The 20851-nt window shown below is 44.1% G+C and overlaps 2 protein-coding genes across 4 annotated transcripts in view; both read left to right on the top strand.

The window, feature by feature from the left end:
* The window catches only part of LOC148896138 (14-3-3 protein zeta-like), a 20471-nt gene extending 12861 nt beyond the window's left edge, over window positions 1-7610 (top strand). For both annotated transcript variants that reach the window (XM_088998008.1, XM_088998009.1), the window contains exons 4-6: window positions 197-357; window positions 456-551; window positions 7089-7610. In XM_088998008.1, the coding sequence (XP_088854134.1) occupies window positions 197-357; window positions 456-551; window positions 7089-7124 (293 nt within the window). In that variant the 3' untranslated portion in view covers window positions 7125-7610. The remainder of the gene's footprint in view (window positions 1-196; window positions 358-455; window positions 552-7088) is intronic.
* Window positions 7611-13696: 6086 nt separating this feature from the next.
* On the top strand, window positions 13697-20635 carry LOC148896139 (polyadenylate-binding protein 1A). 2 transcript variants are annotated; one of them, XM_088997775.1, is made up of 16 exons: window positions 13697-14087; window positions 14241-14477; window positions 14643-14836; window positions 14985-15100; window positions 16116-16255; window positions 18118-18212; window positions 18304-18441; window positions 18555-18650; window positions 18718-18990; window positions 19094-19184; window positions 19268-19390; window positions 19465-19610; window positions 19729-19813; window positions 19885-20015; window positions 20113-20203; window positions 20287-20635. In XM_088997775.1, exons 2-15 carry the CDS (start codon window positions 14285-14287, stop codon window positions 20200-20202), a joined length of 1911 nt encoding a protein of 636 aa, XP_088853901.1. In that variant the 5' UTR covers window positions 13697-14087; window positions 14241-14284; the 3' UTR covers window position 20203; window positions 20287-20635. The 2 variants fall into 2 exon arrangements, with proteins under 2 accessions (XP_088853901.1, XP_088853900.1); XM_088997774.1 differs by having other exon boundaries at window positions 13698-14149.
* Window positions 20636-20851: the final 216 nt, after the last annotated feature.

A 20851-nucleotide genomic window follows, 5' to 3' on the forward strand; every position in this document is an offset into this window, starting at 1 on the left:
GGTTGGATCCAAAACAGCTCTTTAGACAGACATTAACATGGTCATCTGAGATCTAAGATCGTCACGTAATATTCATCACTTAGTGTGATTTCAGTGTGATTGGTCGAGGATAAACCAACCAAATGTTGTATTAAGTCAACGCATCGTATCTATTTTGGTTCTTTGATGTCTGAATAAAATGTTTATTTGACTTCAGAAATCATCAAAGCCGCGGAACAAGCCTATAATGAGGCTAACGAAACAAGCAGGCATCTGGTGGTCACACACCCAGTCCGTCTTGGTCTTGCACTCAATTTCTCTGTGTTCTACTATGAGATCCTCAACTTGCCTGATAAGGCCTGTCAAGTAGCTGAAATGGTAAGAGCTCATGAGATATTTTCTGTCATTGTCAATCACTGTGAGTCGAATAAAGGTACATCCAATCCAACCCTAAAAGCTGGTATTTTATCTTGCAGGCTTTTAATGATGCCATTGCTGAGGTAGACGCGCTGACAGAAGATGCTTACAAAGACAGCACTCTGATATTGCAACTACTGAGAGACAACTTGACAGTAAGTTCCTCTATTTACAATGCTGAACTTCTTTCTTCTTTTTCCTTTTGGCTTTTCCCTTCAGGGGTCGCCACAGCGAATCAGTGTCCTCCATCTTCAGAGGTTTGATTCGCATGTTTGTTTTGGCCACGGTTTTACATCGGATTCCCCTCCTGACACAACCCTCTGTATTTATAGATTAATTTATTATACAGTGATACCTCGGTTTACGAACCCCTTGACTTCCGAACTTTCGGTTTACGAACGTTAAATTTATGAAAATTTTACCTTGGCATACAAACTATTTTCCGAATACACACGGAGCGCCACAATGAGTGATGTGTCGTTCGCGAACAAGCCCGTTTTCCTAACAAGGAAATGGCAGACAACTTTACTATTGTCCTCTATTCCCCGCCTGCAGTCTTTGGTTAAAGCCACGTGATAGCTCTAGAACGCAGCAGTGGGGGGCGGGCGGTTACAGACAGAGAGAGAGAGGCTGTTCTCCCAAAAAGAAAATAGCAGCCGACTTCTTTTTTGTCCTCTATTCCCCGCCCCCAGTCTTCGGTTAAAGCCACGTGATTGGTCAAGAGCGCAGCATTGATGGGCGGAAGGTTAAACATTAAAGAGATAGGCATACGACAGAGAGTGAGAAAATGATAGAAAACATTGAAATTTGGACTCGTTTCAACTTTGATAGTTCAAAGGCAGAGGGTAGACTGCAAGGTTAAAATATACCATCAATCTGGCTTCACAAATAACCTGCACAATCCATCTGTACACTTGATGCAAAAAGCTATCAACCCTGGCTAAACAGAACACAATTGATGATCATTCCTCACGATGGTGAAAGAAGAAGGCTACGTTCCTCATCAAGTGTTTAATGCTACAAAAAACCGGCCACTCCATTCCATCAAGCGATCACAAATCAGAATCATCTTTTATAGCCAAGTATGTAGAACACACAAGGAATTTCACTGCTTTAAATTAGACACAAGGAATTTGTTTCCGGTAGAACACGCTGCACTAGTATCATCATCAAAAAATTTCAAAGAGGCACTATATGTAAATAAAACGACTTTATTAAACCGTACAGTTTATTTCTTTAATTATAGTACCATAGCACATTTATTATACATAAAATAAGGTGTATTTTGTGTAGTTTTAAGGCTTAGAAAATTGGAAAGTAGAAAATTATGTCTTCTTGGGAACTGGGAACGGATTATTCTCATTTTAATGGTTTCCTTTGGGAAATTAATTTTGGGGATACACACATTTCGCCTTACACACTCGGTTTGGGAACAAATTAAGTTGGCAAGCCAAGGTATCACACTACATACATTTATATCTTAAACATATGGACAGGTTGACTTTGCTAAGAGAATGCAAATGGCTATTGTGAAGACTTTCTTTCAGAAGAGACAGGAACATAGGGTGACCTATAAGAGTGGAGGCAGAAGTACACAGGTAGACTACATTTTGTGTCAACGGCGCCATCTAAAGGAAATCAGTGACTGCAAAGTAGTGGTTGGTGACAGTGTAGTCAGACAGCATAGGTTGGTGATGTGTAGGATGACGCTGGCAGTGAGGAAGATGAAGAAACCAAAGGCTGAAGTGAGGACAAAATGGTGGAAGTTGAAAAAGGAAGAGTGTTGCATGATATTTAGGAAGGAGGTAAGACAAGCACTGGGTGGGCAAGAGGTCCTTCCAGATAACTGGCAAACTACAGCAAACATACGATGAGAAGGTTTCTTCAGCCGTCATCTGTACAAAAGTGAAGGTTTCGGACGTTTCGCCTCCTATCCAAGAGACTTCGTCAGCGAACTAAAGCCTGACTGGTCGTATCGGCCCCATTTATATATCCCTATATATATTGGGATAATATCCCTTTAGGGATATATAAATGGGGCCGATACGACCAGTCAGGCTTTAGTTCGCTGACGAAGTCTCTTGGATAGGAGGCGAAACGTCCGAAACCTTCACTTTTGTACAGATGACGGCTGAAGAAACCTTCTCATCGATGGACCACTCCTGTACGACTGAGAGCTTACACAGACGTACAGCAAACATAATCAGAGACACAGGTCGGAAAGTACTTGGTGTATCGAGTGGGATAAAGGTAGATCAGGAGACTTGGTGGTGGAATGGGGAGGTGCAGGAGTGTATACAGAGAAAGAGGTTAGCAAAGAAGAAGTGGGACACTGACAGGACAGACGAGAGTAGACAGCAGTACAAGGAGATGCAGCGCACGGTTAAAGTAAAGGTGGCAAAGGCCAAACAAGAGGCTTATGATGACTTGTATGCTCAGCTGGACAGCAAGGAAGGCGAGACCGATCTTAACAGGCTGGCGAGACAGAGAGACAAAGATGGTTAGGACTTGCAGCAGGTTAAGGTGATTAAGGATAGAGATGGCAATGTATTAACAGGTGCCAGTAGTGTGATGGCAAGATGGAAAGAGTACTTTGAAGAATTGATGAATGAGGAAAATGAGAAGGAACAAAGAGTAGAAGACGTGACTGTTGTGGACCAAGACGTAGCAAACATTAGCAAGGATGAAGTGAGGAGGGCGCTGAAGAGGATGAAGGGGGGAAAGGCACTCGGGTCTGATGATTCACCAATCGATGTATGGAAGTGTCTTGGAGAGGTGGCGGTGGTGTTCCTGACTGGGTTATTCAACAATATCTTAGATGGTGAACAGATGCCTGAAGAATGGAGACGAAGTGTACTCGTGCCCATTTTTAAGAACAAGGGAGATCTAACTACAGAGGAATAAAGTTGATGAGCCATACAATGAAACTATGGGAAAGAGTAGTTGCAGCTAGACTAAGAGCAGAAGTGAACATTTGTGAGCAGCGGTATGGCTTCATGCCAAAAAAAATAGTACGACAGATGCAGTGTTTGTTTTACGAATGATGATAGAGAAGGGCAGAAGAAATTGCATTGTGTCTTTGTCGATCTGGAGAAAGCGTATGACAGGGTGCCAGAGCTGTGGTATTGCATGAGGAAGTCTGGAGTGACAGAAAAGTATGTCAGAGCGGTGCAAGACATGGATCATGACTGTAAAACAGTGGTGAGGTGTGCTGACGGTGTGACGGAGGAATTCAACAGACGATGTTAGACAAGAATTAGAGGGACAACTCATATTAGAGGCTTTAGAGAGAAAGTCAGAGAGGCCAGATTGAGATGGTTTGGACATGTCCAGAGGAGAGAAAGTGACTATATCGGGAGAAGGATGCTGACCCTTGAACTGCCATGCAGGAGGCCGAGAGGAAGACCGAAGAGGAGGTTTATGGATCTTGTCAAAGAGGACATGAAGGTAGCTGGTGTGAGAGAAGAGGATGCACAAAACCGGGTTAGATGGAGGACATTGATTAGCTGTGGCGACCCCTGAAGGGAAAAGCCGAAAAGAAGAAGTAGATGTACAGAGAGGGCCACAGATTTTTCCATACACTTACAGTCGGTGTCTGCCAATGACGCCTATCTTCACACTACGAAGTGCAACGTTCACAAACATTATTTTTGCTTGGAGAACAGTCGCTCCAAACTCAATGTCATGGGCACATGTAGAACATTTAATGATGCGCTCTGTGAATTGACATAATCTCATTGTGCCAGGGTTTTTGTCATTGTCACTCGAATTCAAGGACCCACAGAATATTGACTTTTAGGACTACATAAACTGTCAATGCAGCGTAAGAAATCTTACTCTCATCTTTCATCAGAAAAAAAGTAAATTCCTAAATTATATGGGTCTGGAGTTTTGTGACCTTGAAATGAGGGCAGCTGTCCAAAATACAATGCAATACATCCATATTGGTTTATATAGCGCTTCAACAACTGCTGAAGCTGGAACAAAGTGCTAACATGGAAAAAAAGGAAACGCTGCCCCCTTGTTGAAGGTAAAAAACATTGCCAGAGGCCATGGCCAGCGCATTATCGGCACCCAAACAAGAAAAAACAAAACCCGAACAAATTTGAGAATTGCGCTCTACGTCATATTTCCTTTCTCTCTCTCTCATCCCTTGACTGTGTCTATTGGACCACAGCTTTGATTTGCCTGAAGTAGTCTGAACCATGGTTTTTCGATATATCAGAAACAGGGTGGGGAAAAAGGAAGTACACTTTATGCATCGACGTGTTTTATTTCCGGATTATTCCTATCGTATTGCACAGCCCCAGAAACGGCCGCATGAACGCAAGTGGGGCTGCACTTGGGTTAACACGCATTTCTTGAGTAAGCAGTTTTATACGTGCGAACACTCCACAAAATTTACACCGGTGTAAGATATATCTCAACAAAATATGTGCAGCATGATACAAATGTATACTGTGTGAATCCGCAGCAGATAATCCCCTAACGGAAGTTCTCGTCTTCTTTTTCCATGACGGTTGCCTCAAAACCATTTGGGCTCATCAGAAATTGGCTCATGTGAAATTTACTGAGGAGAACATAATCAAGGGCAGTCCTAATACCCATTGTTCTCTATGAATGAGACTTGTGTGAAAAATTTCCATTTGCATCAAAACACCAACAACCTTTCCACAAATTAGCACTGTATTTTTTTTAACCCCCTGTGTATGTTCGCGGGCAACGTTGACAACGTTTAGAGTGATCACCACCCCACCATTGAATCCAAAGCACCAACAGGTGATGATCATCCGACTTCTTCACCTTTCGCGTCCAAGATATGCCGCCGATAGTTGGATGACACAATCACAAACTCTATCATCGAACTGCGGCTTCCTCAATGTGTAGGCCCTAAAGTATGGGTAAATAAGCATTCTTGCATCTAATCGTTGCCAAAGGACTCTTTGTGAGCTCACGATGTGTATCAAGGTGAGCCCAACTGATTAGTTTGATCCTCCGACCCTTGCACGTGGCAGTGATATTTCTGACTGAGTTGTTCAACAACATCTTAGATGGTGAGAAAATGCCTGACGAATGGAGGCGAAGTGCCCATTTTTAAAAGCAATGGAGATGTGCAGAGTTATAGTAACTAAAGAGGAATAAAATTGATGTGCCATACAATGAAACTATGGGAAAGAGTCGTTGAAGCTTGACTCAGAGCAGAAATGAGAATCTGCGAACAACAGTATGGTTTCATGCCAAAAAAAAAAGAGAACGACTGATGCAGTGTTTGCTTTAAGGATGCTAAGAGAGAGGTACAGAGACGGTCAGAGGGAACTCCATTCTGTCTTTGGAGATCTGCAGAAAGCGAATGACAGGGTGCCCAGAGAAGAACTGTGGTACTGCGTGAGGACGTCTGGAGTGACAGAGCAGTATGTCAGAGCGGGGTGAGCTTTGCGCCCCTTCTTATTCGCAATGGTGATGGACAGGCTAACAGACGATGTCAGATAGGAATTTCCTTGGACTATGATGTTTGCAGATGACATTGTGATCTGTAGCCAGAGCGTGGAACAGGTGGAGGAGAAACTAAAGAGGTGGACATTTGACCTGGAAAGGAGAGGAATGAAAGTCGGTCGCAGCCAGACGGAATGTATGTGTGTGAATGAGAGGGACCCAAGTACAACAGTGAGGTTACAGGGAGAAGAGATAAAGAAGGTGGAGAATGTACCTAGGGTCAACTGTCCAAAGCAACAGAGAGTGTGGAAAAGAGATGAAGAAGCGTGTAGAGGCAGGCTGGGACGTCTAGAGAAAAATGTCATGCGTGATGTGTGATAGAAGAGTTTCAGCTTCAAGGTATATAGGTATAAAGGTATAAAGGTATAAAGGTATATAGGTATAAAGGTATAAAGGTATATACAACTGCGGTGAGACCAGCAAAGACAGGAAGCAGAGCTGGAGGTAGCAGAGATGAAGACGTTGAGGTTTTCTTTGTGAGTGACCAGGTTGGATCGGATCAGGAAGGAGGATGTCAGAGGGACAGCTCATATTAGAAGTTTTGGAGAGAAAGTCACATGACTGAGATGCTTTGGAAACGTCCAGAGGAGACAAAGTGAATATATTGGAGAACGATGCTGAGCCTTGAACTACCAGGCAGGAGACCGAAAGGAAGGCCTAAGAAGAGGTTTATGGATATTGTGAACAACTTGACATGAGAGGGTAGCTGGTGTGAGAGAGGGGGATGCATAAAACAGGGTTAGATGGAGGCAACTGATTTGTTGTGGCGATCCCTGAAGGGAAAGGAGGAAAGGGGGAAAGGAAGTCCAAGACATACTGCCGATAATTCCATGACACAAGCACAAATTTGACAATTAAACCGCATCCCAAGGTTTCCAAGTACCAAGTGCAGAAATCAGAATCAGAAAGCCTTTAATAGTCCCACAATGAGGAAATTTGCAAAAGGAACAGAAAATGAAATGGTGTGTTATGTCCTATCAGTCAGAAGCAGATATATCAAATGACAGACACCCGCTGTTCAGATCACAGTGAGGTTCTTTCCAATGACACTTTTCCGGGCCTCTATGTTCTTTTGCACTCAAACCACTTGGCCACTCACATACATGATGAGCCCGTTTACAGGGGAAGCTGAAAATACATAATTTTAACGTGATTTGAAATGAATTTTGTTTCTCTGTCTTCTCTATTTCTTTCCTCAGTTGTGGAGCGCCGACAGTCATGGCGAAGATGTATAGAAACCCATCGAGCAAGCAAATCTCTGTTTGTCCTCTGTGCCCACCTGCCGTCATCCTGATTCTTATTCATCAGTACCTTAAACATTGAGACTACTATAACATTATTGTTAGCCTGCTCTCTCCAAATTGACTGTAATTCAGTTCTGTAAAAACTTGTATCACTCCTATGAGTTTAGGTTTACATGTTTCCTTTTGTAGAAATTGTGAGGATGAGGGGATGGGCTCCAGTTGGTATTTAATAGGTGCTTATATTGTCGGCTGCTAATGTGGCAACTTTTTCCCTGAGGGGTGTGGATTTCAAACTTTTAGGATGGTGTGTTCCATAACAGGTTCTCAACCCTTTAAAATAGGAAAGCAGTTATTGTGCGAGCGAGTGAGTGAGTGCGTGTGTGCGCGTGTGTATATCCATCTATCCATCTATCCATCCATCCCTCCCTCACTATCCATCACTGTGAGACTAATAAAGGCATATCCAATCCAATCCAATCCACTCATCCACCCATCCACATTTTATTATTTTCATTTCCGGGCAAATTTCTAGTCTTTTTATGTATAATTAGGTCCGGTTAGTACTGTCTCGGGAAACAACAAATATGGCCGAAGCTGTAGTCCAAAGATGAGTGGTACCATTTTCCCCCCAGAGGAGAGAGCTGAAATGAAGGCAGGTGTGCCAGCAGCTGAAAGCCATTCAGAAATCAGAAAGGCTCTCACCAGAAGCAACCACTCCTTAAAATAGTCAGTTGCAACACTGCTCAGGTTCGGTTCGGTTCAAGTACTGCTCTAGGAGTTTACCAAGACAGTAGAGTTCAACTGTGTAAAGACCAGGGTGGCTGACGGTGAGAGAACCTGTTATTGTGACCGTTTATTTGATAATTTGATTTGATGGTTTAATGTCAAAACCAGCCTGTTAAGCCTTCAAATGTAAACCTAAGTGCTGTTTGTGTTTTACCTTCTTCAAAGGTTTTTCACCTTGCAATCTTGAAATCAGCTTGCAATCTTCCAATTGTCTTTTCAATGAGAAAAGAGACGATTAAGTCCAAAATAAAGGAGGAAAAAGAAAGGAGAAATCTGTCTTATCATTGGAGTCAAAGAGTGAAGTCCCAGTGTAACCCCGGTCAACACAGCCAAAACCCCTTTTCTAGTTAGAGGGAGAACTCAAAAAACCAACATAACTTGACAAGTACGATACATGGTTATTATGATAATCCGGTGACTACGGTGCTCTTTTTCATCTCCCGCCGGCCATTTTGCTATGTTTATATCTATACAAAAGCAGTTTAAGGGGAATCGATATTTGCTTAGGGGTTTCTATAAAGTACCACTATTATCGAAATCTGTATCGGTGGCACCGCTGGCACGGAAGCTGTTCACGTGACAAAGTCACGTGAACAGTTTCGTGTCTTGCGCAGTGTAGCAGACGCCATTTTCTACCATAATAAAGACGGCATACGAAGACTTCAGACCTGGATCAAAGAGGATGAGAACGTCACAATACTGTAGTCTTCTTATACAGTATACTGATGTTTGACACCAATTTCAACCATGGGGAAACGAATTGTGCTATCCGAACAACGTACAAGGCAATCGTGGCTGTGGGGGACAATCCAACAAGCAACTCCTTCATCGCGAAATAGTTTGACGTGCCACAGAATACTTCATTAACGTAAGTAATGTAAACGTTGCAGTTTTCATTTTCCATACATGTATTTAATTGTGTTGTATTCAGATACAGTAAAGTCTCGTTATATCGATATCGGATATATCGATAGTCCCGGTTATATCGATACTATTTCTATGCACGCACGGAGAAAATTACATGCAAACAGGGTCGGATATATCGATAGTCCCGGTTATATCGATATTTTTTCGGACTCCCTTGAATATCGATATAACGAGACTTTACTGTATCTTTATCAGAATCATCTTTATTGCCAAGTATGTAGAACACACATGGAATTTGTTTCCGGTAGAACACGCTGCACTAGTATCGTCGTCAAAAAAACTGCTAAGTGGCACTATACAGTTCCATTTTGGCTACTGTTGAAAGAGTTCAAAGAGTTAATGGCTTGGGGGAAGAAGCGCGACCTCAACCCGCGCCAACGTGCGGCCCGACCCCGCTGTCCTTGCGCCGCCGACACGCCCGACCTGCCACCTCGCCCCGAAGAAGAACGAACTGCCCCAAAGAGGCGGCGGCGCCGGCTGTGGGCCCGACGTGGTGTTCTGAGCACCGACCCGCCTAGGCTTTAGTGCCGGCCGGACCGCGGCCAGCGTCTGTGTACCCTCCCCCGGTTCTTGCCACGGTGACGGTGGTCTCACGCGCCAACGCCTGATCCGTATGTACAGTAAAGTCTCATTATATCGATATTCTAGGGAGTCAGAAAAATGTCGATATAACTGTACTATCGATATGTCCGATCCTGTGCCGTACTGCATGAAGCGGGGGCAATAAATGGGGGATCTTTGATATGGCATGTAATTTTCTCATTGGGTTCATGTATTGCGTATCTAGCATGCTTTTGTACTGTAGTGAAGTGAAAAATAAACTTATGCATTAAATAAAAATGTCATTTATTATTTTTATAACTCTTGCACTCGTGACTTTGCGTATCACTCAACATTGTTGATGTTGGGTTATTTTTTATCGTTCGCCCTTGGTTCATTGCTTCGACGGGTGTTGATGGAGATCGATGGTTAAATCATCAGGGAGCCAGGACTTGAACAGAAAGTTGATTTAATTTGGAGAGCACGGGCATTGTGGTGCGGACGGAAGAGCGAGCATGGAGAGAGAGAGATGAACGGGCTGCAGGAGTATTTATGCGGTGCATAGCAATGACGCGACAGGATGTGACGTACTAAAAGTGCGACATCGTGTAAAGGAAGGCAGGATATGACATACGAGGAAGTTCAAAATGTAAACAAAGATTACAGAGCGATGTTTAGAGATGTTTGTATGGCGAATTACCCTAACATCTCCCCCCTGACGAACATTTTTAACATCGGTCGAGGTGAACAGAAAAGAAAATCATAATGGAAACATTCTCAAATCAAAGTCATGTCATTCTCTAGCTACAATAGTCAAATCTTCATGGGATCCTGGATGGTGATCACCAGGATGACGAGTAGGAACAAAATTGTTTGTAGCATTTGTCGCAAGCAGGCCCCAGGGTGTGGTACAGACGAGCTGGTGAATGGGAAAAGGTGTGTGATCTTCGGCTCCAGTTGTGCATCGGGAATCTTCTTGACGAACGGTGTGGTGTCCTCGCGAGTCCAGACGAAGCTTGTAGCTGCTAAGACGGCTAGCAGCTCCGCAACCGGTCCATCCCACTTTGGCGTGGCCCACGTCATCTTCTTCAAAACGCAGCTCCGTCCTGTGGAGACTAAAAGAAGACTTGTGCCAGGTCACATGTCGAAAGGATGGTATCATTCTGCACATCACTTTCTTGGGGTTTCTTTCCCTATCAAAATCTGTCTCATCGTTTAGGCTCTGTAATGCATTCTCTCACAGAAATGGCAGACATTGTTATTGTTAGATTTTAGTTGGTTAGTGTATGTTAGTTGTTAGTGAGTCTGCATTTCTGGAGGGCACCACTTTCTTGTGGGAATGATATTGCAGCTAACATCACTCAACACCAAAAGTGAAAATTTTGGCAATGATGATCTAGGCTATTGCCATTCCCCCCTGTTGAGACATGAAAAGTCTCAATTTGCCAATTGGGAACGTGTTTGCGCGGAACACGATCCCTCTTGGACATTGCCCAGATCATCAATACGACCAGTCAGACCCTAGTTCGCTGACGAAGCCTCTTGGATAGGAGGCGAAACGTCCGAAACCTTCAAATTTGTACAGATGACGGCTGAAGAAACCTTCTCATCGATGGACCACTCCTGTACGACTGAGAGCTTACACAGACATCAATTTGCATAAAACTGCTTGTCAATCATTGGTCAAAAATTTGGAGTCCAAATTTTGGCATGTCTCTCAACACCTGCATGAGAACTAATTCATGTAGCGTGTACCACGGAATTTTTGTACATTGAGCACAGCTTCTTCTGCTGTTACTCCTTTTCTGGCACCCAAGCAAATCATCTCTGCAAAAAATGTGTTTTTGGTGGACATTTGCATGTCACCAAATTGTATGGGTGGAGGACAGCCTTCTACAATTTGCACAAGTTGACATGGTCGTCAACATTATGGCGATCTGTGTAAATGGTCAACTCGTACTCGCCTTTTGTCATTCAGTTGGAGGGCACCAGTTGACAGTCAGTTTCGCTTCTGCGTAGGACATCCATTCGCGCAACCCAGCTTCATCTGCGGCCACCCTGGCACGGATTCTGCAGGAGTCCCCCCCTTCTGAAGGATCTCTCTCAATTCTGAAAGAAGCTGGTTAGCGTGGAAGCCCTACACAATATATCTGATTTCGCCTGAATCTCTGGCTGACTTGAACTGTATAGTGCCACTTAGCAGTTTTTTTGACAACGATACTAGTGCAGCGTGTTCTACCGGAAACAAATTCCTTGTGTGTCCTACACACTTGGCAATAAAGATGATTCTGATTCTGACATCGGTGCCCACTCAACTCATTTGCCAATTTCATTCTTACCGGCGAGAAATTCCTTTAATGTGCACTGCAGTCAATTACTCCAATGTGCACTGCATCCAATTCATAATAATAATGATAATAATTCACAATCAAATCAATCTTGACAGGTTATCCTGCACTTGTAGTCGTAACTATAAACTACTTTTGAACTGACAAATGTCATCACTGTACGCAAAGGCAGCCAGAAGATAAATTAGCATCTGCATGCTGTCTTAATAAACGTTGGATTTCCTCCATTGCATCTCCAACATTGAATACTTTCAATTCAATCAAGCCTAATTGTAACAATTCGTTGCTCGCTAGATGGTTGGATGAGAAATATGTGCAATAAAAATTGTCATGCATTACAATAAATGCCACACATTATGCTTTTGGAAAACAAAACTATTCTCAATATGGACTTTGTCATTGATCCCAAATCATCAGGTGGGTGTGCCAACTCTAGTTCTGCAGGTGCATCCCACCAGCCATTGCGGCCTCTCCTTTGTTGGGTCTCCTATGACAATTGGAGCAGAGATTAAACTTTGTTTCCAAAAACACCAAGAATGCAAATTCGGTTCGCCAAGATGTTAACAAGATACTACAGCGTTTCAACATGTATGATTGTAAGGTTCGAAAGACACGTTGTGAGCAAAAGTTGGAATATTCCAAAAATGCGATGAAGATGAGTGATGTCAGAACTTAGAGGGAAGCAGTGGGTAGTCTGATCTATCTGACTACATGTACCAGACCAGATTTGAGTTTTGTGGTAAGCAGGTTGTCGCAATACTTTGCTGAGCCAACAGAGGAGGAACGGAACACTGTGAAACACGTGTTAAGATACCTCAAAGGCACTGCTGAAAAAGGTCTGAGTTTCAAAAGAGATGACAGTGAGAAGCTAGGTATTCAAGCCTACAGCGATGCGGACTGGGCATCTGACTCCAGTGACAGACGCAGTACTACAGGATACTGTGTTAGTCTTAGTAAAAGCAGCTCTTTTAGAAACAGCCAACAGTTGCGCTTTCCACCTGTGAAGCAGAATATATGGCTCTAGCTTCAACAATACGAGAGTGCTTATATCTAGAGCGCTTACTTGAGGCTAATGATGACTACCAATACAAGAAAACAACTGTATTTGAGGACAACCAGGGAACAATTGCACTTGCTAAGAATCCTGTTCATAGACAGAGGTGTAAACATGTGGACATGAAATATCACGTCATCAGGTCAATTGTTAATGAGGGTAAAATGAACTTGGTGTATTGTCCAACTGAAGTCAAAGTTGATTGAGTTTGCACCAATTATTTTGGAAGTTGAAATGTGTAAGACAGAGTCTACATTTTTCTATTTACTTTATTCTATTTTTACTATTTTCTATTGTACTTAGTGGGGGTGTTAAGAAAGTTAGATTGTATCCTCATTTTATGTAATGCTGTAATACTGAGCTGATCTGGCAAGCCAGCCGCAACGCGACATCACGTGACTTGACAGCGATAAAAGCCAGTTTATGTAAATGTGTCGGAAAGATGTGCTCCGGCAAATAAATATCCGACTTGTATGATCTAAACAAGAGGACCATGTCGACTCTTTATTCTCCCAAATGCATGGCGAAAGCGCTGAAGATCTCAACAGTTTCGCATTAAACGTCACAATGTTTAATGCAGGTTTCCAACGTTGAATTGAGCAACTGTGTTTTTTTCCGAGGTCTCAATCCTAATTTGGAAATGTGAAAAAAAACATCACCTGGAAGATGTTTTAAATAAAATGAGCACGCAGCAAGTTCAACCAACAATTCTCGGGCCAAGCCTTATCTTTTAAAAAAATGATCGGGTGGGGTCGGCTAAGAAATGGATTTTACGCGAACGGCTGCTTATGATGAAAGACAGCATAAGCAATAAGGCATGGCGACGGACGTGACGTCACATGGCGTCACATGGCGTATGGCCCGCCCCGAGGTTTCGACTGCTATCTGGAAACAACCTCGACCGACCTTCCTTTCATTCCTGTAATCCGTCTGCGTTGGGTGTGCTCCGTAGCTAGCCACGGCACACATTTTATTATTATGAAACAAACCAAAAGCTAGAGCGCGCACGCAGACATATTTTTATAAGAAAAAAAAATCGGTGAAGCAGGATTTAATTTGCGAACTCAAGCAACGCGAAGAGTAAGAAGAACCTTAGACGAACGCTGACAAGCTATCGTCAAGATCTAACCGCCATAATTGAAAGCGTGCGTGGTAACTCAACAGCTGTGTCGAGCACGTTTCGAGCAACGCTCTTCGTCGTTGTCGTTAATTGTAACTAAGTCGTTTCGTGGGTTTAAGGGCGATTTCGTTCTGCCCGCACTCGACGCGGATAGGAATTAGTCCCACTCGCCGCATCAGGTAGGCCCCGCTCCGATAGCTTGCTAATCAGGCTAGCGAGCCCACGTTGCCGTCCCTGCGAGGTAACGTACGGAACAACTCGCCCGAGCGCCCCGTCGTTTACGAAGATTGCCGCTTCACATTGAAGACGGACATTTTCCATCTTTCGTACAGCTCCGATTGCCATCGCGCGTGGTGTTTGAGCACGCGCCGTCATCATGAACCCCAGCGCTCCTAGCTATCCCATGGCCTCCCTCTATGTGGGGGACCTGCATCCGGACGTAACCGAGGCCATGCTCTACGAGAAATTTAGCCCGGCCGGGCCTATCTTGTCCATCAGAGTGTGCAGGGACATGATGACCCGTCGATCACTCGGCTACGCCTATGTGAACTTTCAGCAGCCCGCCGACGGTGAGTCCGACGGAACGTTTGTTGAAAGCGAGCGAGCGAGCGAGTGAGTGATTGTTGACTCCATTTTGAAGTAGCGTGTGTTCGAATCAGAGACGCCTTGCCCTCAATTACCCATTGCGTACTGCCTCGTTCGTCGTATAATGGTTACGCGTGAAATGTTTTCAGCCGAGCGGGCCCTGGACACCATGAACTTTGACGTGATTAAAGGCAGGCCGCTTCGCATCATGTGGTCTCAACGAGATCCCTCGCTGAGGAAGAGCGGAGTGGGCAACATTTTCATTAAGAACCTGGACAAGTCCATAGATAACAAGGCCCTCTATGATACCTTTTCAGCATTTGGAAATATCCTTTCCTGTAAGGTAGGTGGAACGGCGCTTGTTATTATTGGCTTGAAGCTTTTGCACACTAACCAATATATGGCATGACAGAATCCCTTGTTTGTCAAATGTATTTTGGATGCATGGTATTTGTGCTTGTTACTGAAGTGCTCAATGTTCCCTCTCCAAGGTGGTTTGTGATGAGAATGGCTCAAAGGGTTACGGCTTTGTACACTTTGAGACCCACGAGGCTGCTGAGCGGGCCATTGAGAAAATGAATGGCATGTTGCTCAATGACAGAAAAGTGTAAGTGGGATTATGATTGACACGCAAAGTGTTTTACTAATCTTTTAGTCATGAATGATAGTTACTGAAACCAAACTATACAATTCTGAGTGTGATTAATCATTAACAAAATGTATCTCGTTTAAATGCGGTTACTTGACGTTGGTTGCAACGTTGCAATCTACAAAACTGGAAGGTTAAAGTCAATTCCTCGAGTCCCCGGACCACACTCCCTCTCGCTGTCCAAGTGACGGACACCTTTATTAATTTATTCGCATATTAATATAGGTGTCACTTACTTTTTCAACAAAATACATTTGTGACATTTTTGAGGAAATCAATGACCCCAATACCAGGATGGACGTCCATTTTTATTTTTTAGATTGCTGCGAGTGGACGTCCCATTTTTGGACAAGCCATTAATGTAAAACTTGAAAAATAAATTACAAGTCTTGTCACGCGACAGTGACTGTTTGCTTTGTCGCCTATAAAGAACCTTTCACATAGCACTGCACACAATAGCATGAAATAAATACAGTGGTCCAGTATTTGAAAGTACGTGCTGCAGTCAGGGGGTTAAAAAACCGATTTTTCTGATTGTTAGACCCCTCGTTGGCAAGATATTCCATTTATTGTAAAAGGAAGCCATTACTTTGCTCGCGTCGAAAGGAAAAGTGTAGTTAAAAGATGCCGTTTCCCGTACATAAATTGGCCAAAATAACACCAAAGCTGTCAGCTTCTCGGATTTGAACCTCTCGTATGATGTCACGTCGCTGCTCTCAAAAAGAACACTGAGATGCCATGTCGTCGTGGCTGGAGTCCTGTCATTCCGCTCCCTGACTCAGCGCTTAATTGTGTGGTGCCCGCCCTTCACCACGCACACGCTGGACGTGATGACCGAGCGGTGTGACCTGCTACATGCAGAATGAAAAGGCCGTACACAAGGCTGATTATGTTGAATGTTTTAAATATTTAAAATAAATTAAATTAAATATTAAATTGACTTGGCTAATGGTTTTCTTTTTCTGGTCAATAGATTTGTTGGGCGCTTCAAGTCACGCAAAGAGAGGGAAGCGGAGCTTGGGGCCCGTGCAAGAGAATTCACCAATGTTTATATCAAGAATTTTGGGGAAGAAATGGATGATGAAAAGCTCAAAGAGTTGTTTGGGAAATATGGTAAGTGTTAAAAACACCATTCGCCGTTTAATCACAACCAAACCCAGGTCTCCAATGCATCATCTTGCACAACTGTCGTGCATCCGAAAGAATACCAAACATTCACAGGTTGGGGCGTGCCTCAATCTGACAGGCTATATAGTTGCGTTTGTACGCCAATGTTTGAGTACATTTGTCTTATCTGCTGTGCATGAACTGATGGCTTGCTTGAGTAATGGGCAACATGTCAAGTTCTGCAACAAGAGGGCATCAGTTTCAATTGCATACCGGCCAACTACTCCGGTTTTGCCGTAGAAACTACGGTTTTCATTATCCTGTGACGGGTTAATAATGAACATTACGGTTTCCAGTAAAAACAATAAATCCAATAGAATACAATCAATAAAATACAGTTATAAATAAAAACAAGAGAGAGCTACACAGAAAATGCGATTTTAAATAGGTGGCTTTTGAGATGGAATTTGAAGGTGGGAAGAGAATTGATGTCGCGAATGTTGGGAGGAAGTGAGTTCCAGAGTTTGGGGGCAGAGCAGCTGAAAGCCCTGTCCCCCATCGTGCTGAGACTGGTAGGAGGTGGAGGGAGGAAGAGGATCTGCGGGAACGAGAGGGAATAGAAATTTGAAGAAGGTTATGGATAGCTTTAAATGTATAAAAAGAATGTTAAAGTTGATTCTATATTTGACCGGGAGCCAGTGGAGCTCTTGGAGGGTGATGTGGTGAAAGGATGCGGTTCTGGTGATGATCCAGGTCGAAGAATTCTGGCCGAGTTGACGTTTGTGGAGAAGTTTCTGAGGGACACCAAGGAGAAGTGAATTGCAATGTACAATCCGGGAGGTGATTGGTTTGCTGGGGAGGTAGTTGGGTGTCATCTGCAAAGCAGAGTACGGAGAATATTGCCAAGGGGAAGAAGGTAGGTGATGAAGGGGAGAGGTCCCAGGACAGAGCCTTGGGGCACACCAGGAGAGCACTGTGAAGTGAAGGAGTTAATTTTTATTTTTAATTTCCGTAAGTGCTGTACCCAACGTTACTTCAAAACACGTGAACAGGCGATCGGCACATTGCTACATCAGTGGTGTCAACCTCATTTGAAGCGGGCCACATCGTAGTCGCGGTTTCCCCTAGAAAGCCATTATGAATTTTGGGAAACCATATAAATGTTTCCTCATCTCCACATATACATGGCACACAACAAAATAATGAATAACTCGTTTTCAAATTTGAAGTACAAAAATAATGGCAGTTTTTGTGGTTTACATGGAACAATTTGAAATTTTGGTTCGGACGTTAACGAGCATGGTGGAATTTCACAAGTTAGATTTGCTTTCGCGGGCCGAATAAAATGATGTGACGGGTCGGTTTTGGCCCCCGTGCCTTGACTTTGACACCTGTGCTTTAGATGAATTGCGCATGCGCGTTCTACGGGTCTTTACTGGAATCCAGAGTGACTGCTCATTCGCGAAGGCCAGACTCAAGAGTTCGCGTCAATTTTTATCATTGTCGTGTAATGGCATCTGCGGGAGAAAAATGGACCCAAAGTGAGAAGTAAAAGAAAACTCCAGTCGTTTTGTGAGGACTCCTCCCAAGCATTTCCAGGAGTGAGACTTTGAAAATGACGCCAGTTTGAGTTTCATACCTGTCGTCCTCGCTCGGCTAATAGCTGCTAGTATAAATGATTACCATTCCCATATGAAAGTTGTCGTACATTATTTGAAATGATTCAAAAAACGCTAGCAAGCGGAAATGCACCCCAGCGTCTTACTAGGCTGTTCGGGTTTCACAAGTTGGCAGGTTGAATGCCATTGAATGAGAATGTTCAGCGACACCAATAATGAGTTTTCGTGAACCATTTGTACTTTGTTTAGGACCGGCGCTCAGTATCCGCGTCATGACAGACGAAGGTGGAAAGTCCAAGGGCTTTGGCTTTGTTAGCTTTGAGAGACATGAAGACGCTCAAAAGGTAAGAAAGAGGATATAACGTACACATGTGCTCTATTTGCCAATGTTGTTTCATGTCGTAGCAGGTGATTTAGAGTATTATCTCTTTGTAGGCTGTGGACGACATGAACGGTAAAGAACTGAATGGCCGACAAGTTTATGTGGGGCGCGCACAGAAAAAGGGTGAGCGCCAGAATGAGCTCAAGCGCAAATTTGAGCAGATGAAGCAAGATCGCATGACCAGATACCAGGTTTGTTTCCGTTAATCCTGAGATGGTTGAAATTTCCCAATTGTGGGACTTTCTGATGGTGACAAAAACAGCCATGGGAGGCAGCAACTGAAAATTCAGTCTCTTTTTCTCAGGGTGTTAACCTGTATGTGAAAAACCTGGATGACGGCCTTGACGACGAGCGGCTACGCAAGGAATTCTCTCCCTTTGGAACAATAACAAGTGCTAAGGTAAGGCCCGGCGGCCAATCGGCACACCGCTGCAGCTTTGAAATGCTCTTGAACTTTGTCTTCGCAGGTTATGATGGAGGGCGGCCGTAGCAAAGGCTTTGGCTTTGTGTGCTTTTCTTCTCCGGAAGAGGCCACCAAAGCTGTGACGGAGATGAATGGCCGTATAGTTGCCACTAAACCGTTGTACGTTGCCCTGGCTCAACGTAAAGAAGAGCGTCAGGCCCATCTAACCAACCAGTACATGCAAAGGATGGCCACTGTCCGAGCTGTGCCCAACCCCGTTCTCAACCCGTACCAAGCAGGTCCGCCCTCGGGTTACTTCATGGCAGCCATCCCCCAGGTGAGTCCTTCGTTTTCATCAAATGGGCCCATTTTTGGCGTGTGGCGTGGCTGACTGTCTCTTCTTACTGGGGAATCGGCTATTTGGATGCATTTGTCCTTAGGCCCAAAACCGTGCCGCGTATTACTCTGCCAACCAGCTGGCCCAGCTGCGTCCCAGCCCTCGATGGGCTACTCAGGCGGTGCGTCCGCAGCGTGAGGAACCCTTCTTAATATTGATGCGTGCATTTCTGTTTGCCTTGGCAAGATGTAATTTATTGTTATTATTGTTCCTCCAGACTTCCAGAACATGCCCAATGCGATGCGGCCGTCGGCTCCCAGGCCCCAGGCGTTCAGCGCCATCCGTCCCGCCGCCGCCGCCAACGCCCAGGTCCCGCGCATGATGGCCTCTCAACGCATGCGTGAGTGCCACGAGGGCCCTCACTTTAGTCGCCGTCTTTGTGAAAGCGCCCTTAGTTGGTTTGTCGCGTTGCAGCCACCCAGGCCCTCGGCCAGCGCCCCGCCAACGCTTCGGCCACCGCTGCCCCCGTGCGTGCCATGACGCACTACAAATATGCCGCCGGTGTCCGCAATCCTCAGCAACATATGGCCTCCCAGCCTCAAGTCGCCATGCAGCAGCAGGTTCGTACATTCCTTTTCTTTTGTTCCAAATGCACCTCGCGCGTGATATGAAATGATTGGTCTGTTTCTCTTGCGTGATATGAAATGATTGCCATCATCGTTTCTTTTTTTTTTTTAGCCTGCTGTCCATGTCCAAGGACAGGAGCCTTTGACCGCCTCCATGTTGGCCGCGGCCCCTCCTCAGGAACAGAAGCAGATGCTGGGTTAGTCATTTACTAGCGCATTTTGAATCAAATGGTGAAAAGTGTCTTAAGATTGCTTGTTGTTCTCTCAGGTGAGCGACTGTTCCCCCTGATTCAGAACATGCACCCCAGTCTGGCGGGCAAGATCACTGGCATGCTGCTAGAGATTGACAATTCTGAGCTTCTTCACATGCTTGAATCGCCCGAATCCTTGCGTTCAAAGGTCGGCCGACCCGAATTAATTAATGAATTAACTGCGCACATAATCCATTTGTTTCCCCGCTCTGTTCTAAGGTGATTTGTCCTCCATTTTGACTTAGGTGGATGAGGCCGTTGCTGTGCTCCAGGCCCACCAGGCCAAAGAGGCCGCTCAAAAGTCCACCACCCCCGCTGGTGTTCCCAGCGTCTGAGGTGTGTCAAGTGTCTCGACCAAAATGGCCAAGACTTCTTTCTGAATGTTTAACCGATCGATGCTTGTACGTTTTTCTCCCCAGATTGAGCATTTTGAAACCTGCTTCACCGATGGAAAAAGAGAAAAAAAACTTAAACATTGAAAAACCTAAAACACTGAAAACATTGCAAAATGATAAATGTTTCTTAAAAAAAGAAAACCACATACTCTGCCAGGTCTATGGATGGTTTGACTAGACCTTGATCATATACAAAAAAAACGTTTTTGAAAAAAAAAAGAAAAATAGGTAAAATTGAATTAAATTTGAACCATTCCTCTGTTTTATGTCATTTTACTGTTTTGATGCTCAGAATATCAGCCATGGTATGAGATGGAGGTACCAGAGCATTTTTGAAAGTTAACGACTGGCTAATAAATTCTCATTCCATTTATTGTGTCTGCTCTATTTGTCCAAATTTAAGCAAAGTTTAAACATCTTCTAGTACTGTGTCTGCAAACTTGCTTGACCCCTGCCTAAAAAATCAACTCGTACAAAATGCTGGTTGGGACAATGACATTCTGACCATTTGCATAAGGAGAAAGGCAATGTAAGACACAGCTCTTCCTAATATTTTGACTTGTTTGAAATTTTACACGTCTTGGATTAG

Source organism: Hippocampus bargibanti, linkage group LG06 (assembly GCF_051943395.1).
Source record: "Hippocampus bargibanti isolate YZ-2025 linkage group LG06, ASM5194339v1, whole genome shotgun sequence".
Lineage (NCBI taxonomy): Eukaryota > Metazoa > Chordata > Actinopteri > Syngnathiformes > Syngnathidae > Hippocampus > Hippocampus bargibanti.

What these genes read in the sequence shown, in the direction of transcription:
- LOC148896139 (XM_088997775.1), top strand. Translation starts at nt 14,285, where the DNA reads ATGAACCCCAGCGCTCCTAGCTATCCCATGGCCTCCCTCTATGTGGGG. An exon ending in TTGCTCAATGACAGAAAAGT is followed by an intron (nt 15,101 to 16,115) that starts GTAAGTGGGATT and finishes TCTGGTCAATAG; the next exon opens with ATTTGTTGGGCGCTTCAAGT. An exon ending in AGAGTTGTTTGGGAAATATG is followed by an intron (nt 16,256 to 18,117) that starts GTAAGTGTTAAA and finishes TACTTTGTTTAG; the next exon opens with GACCGGCGCTCAGTATCCGC.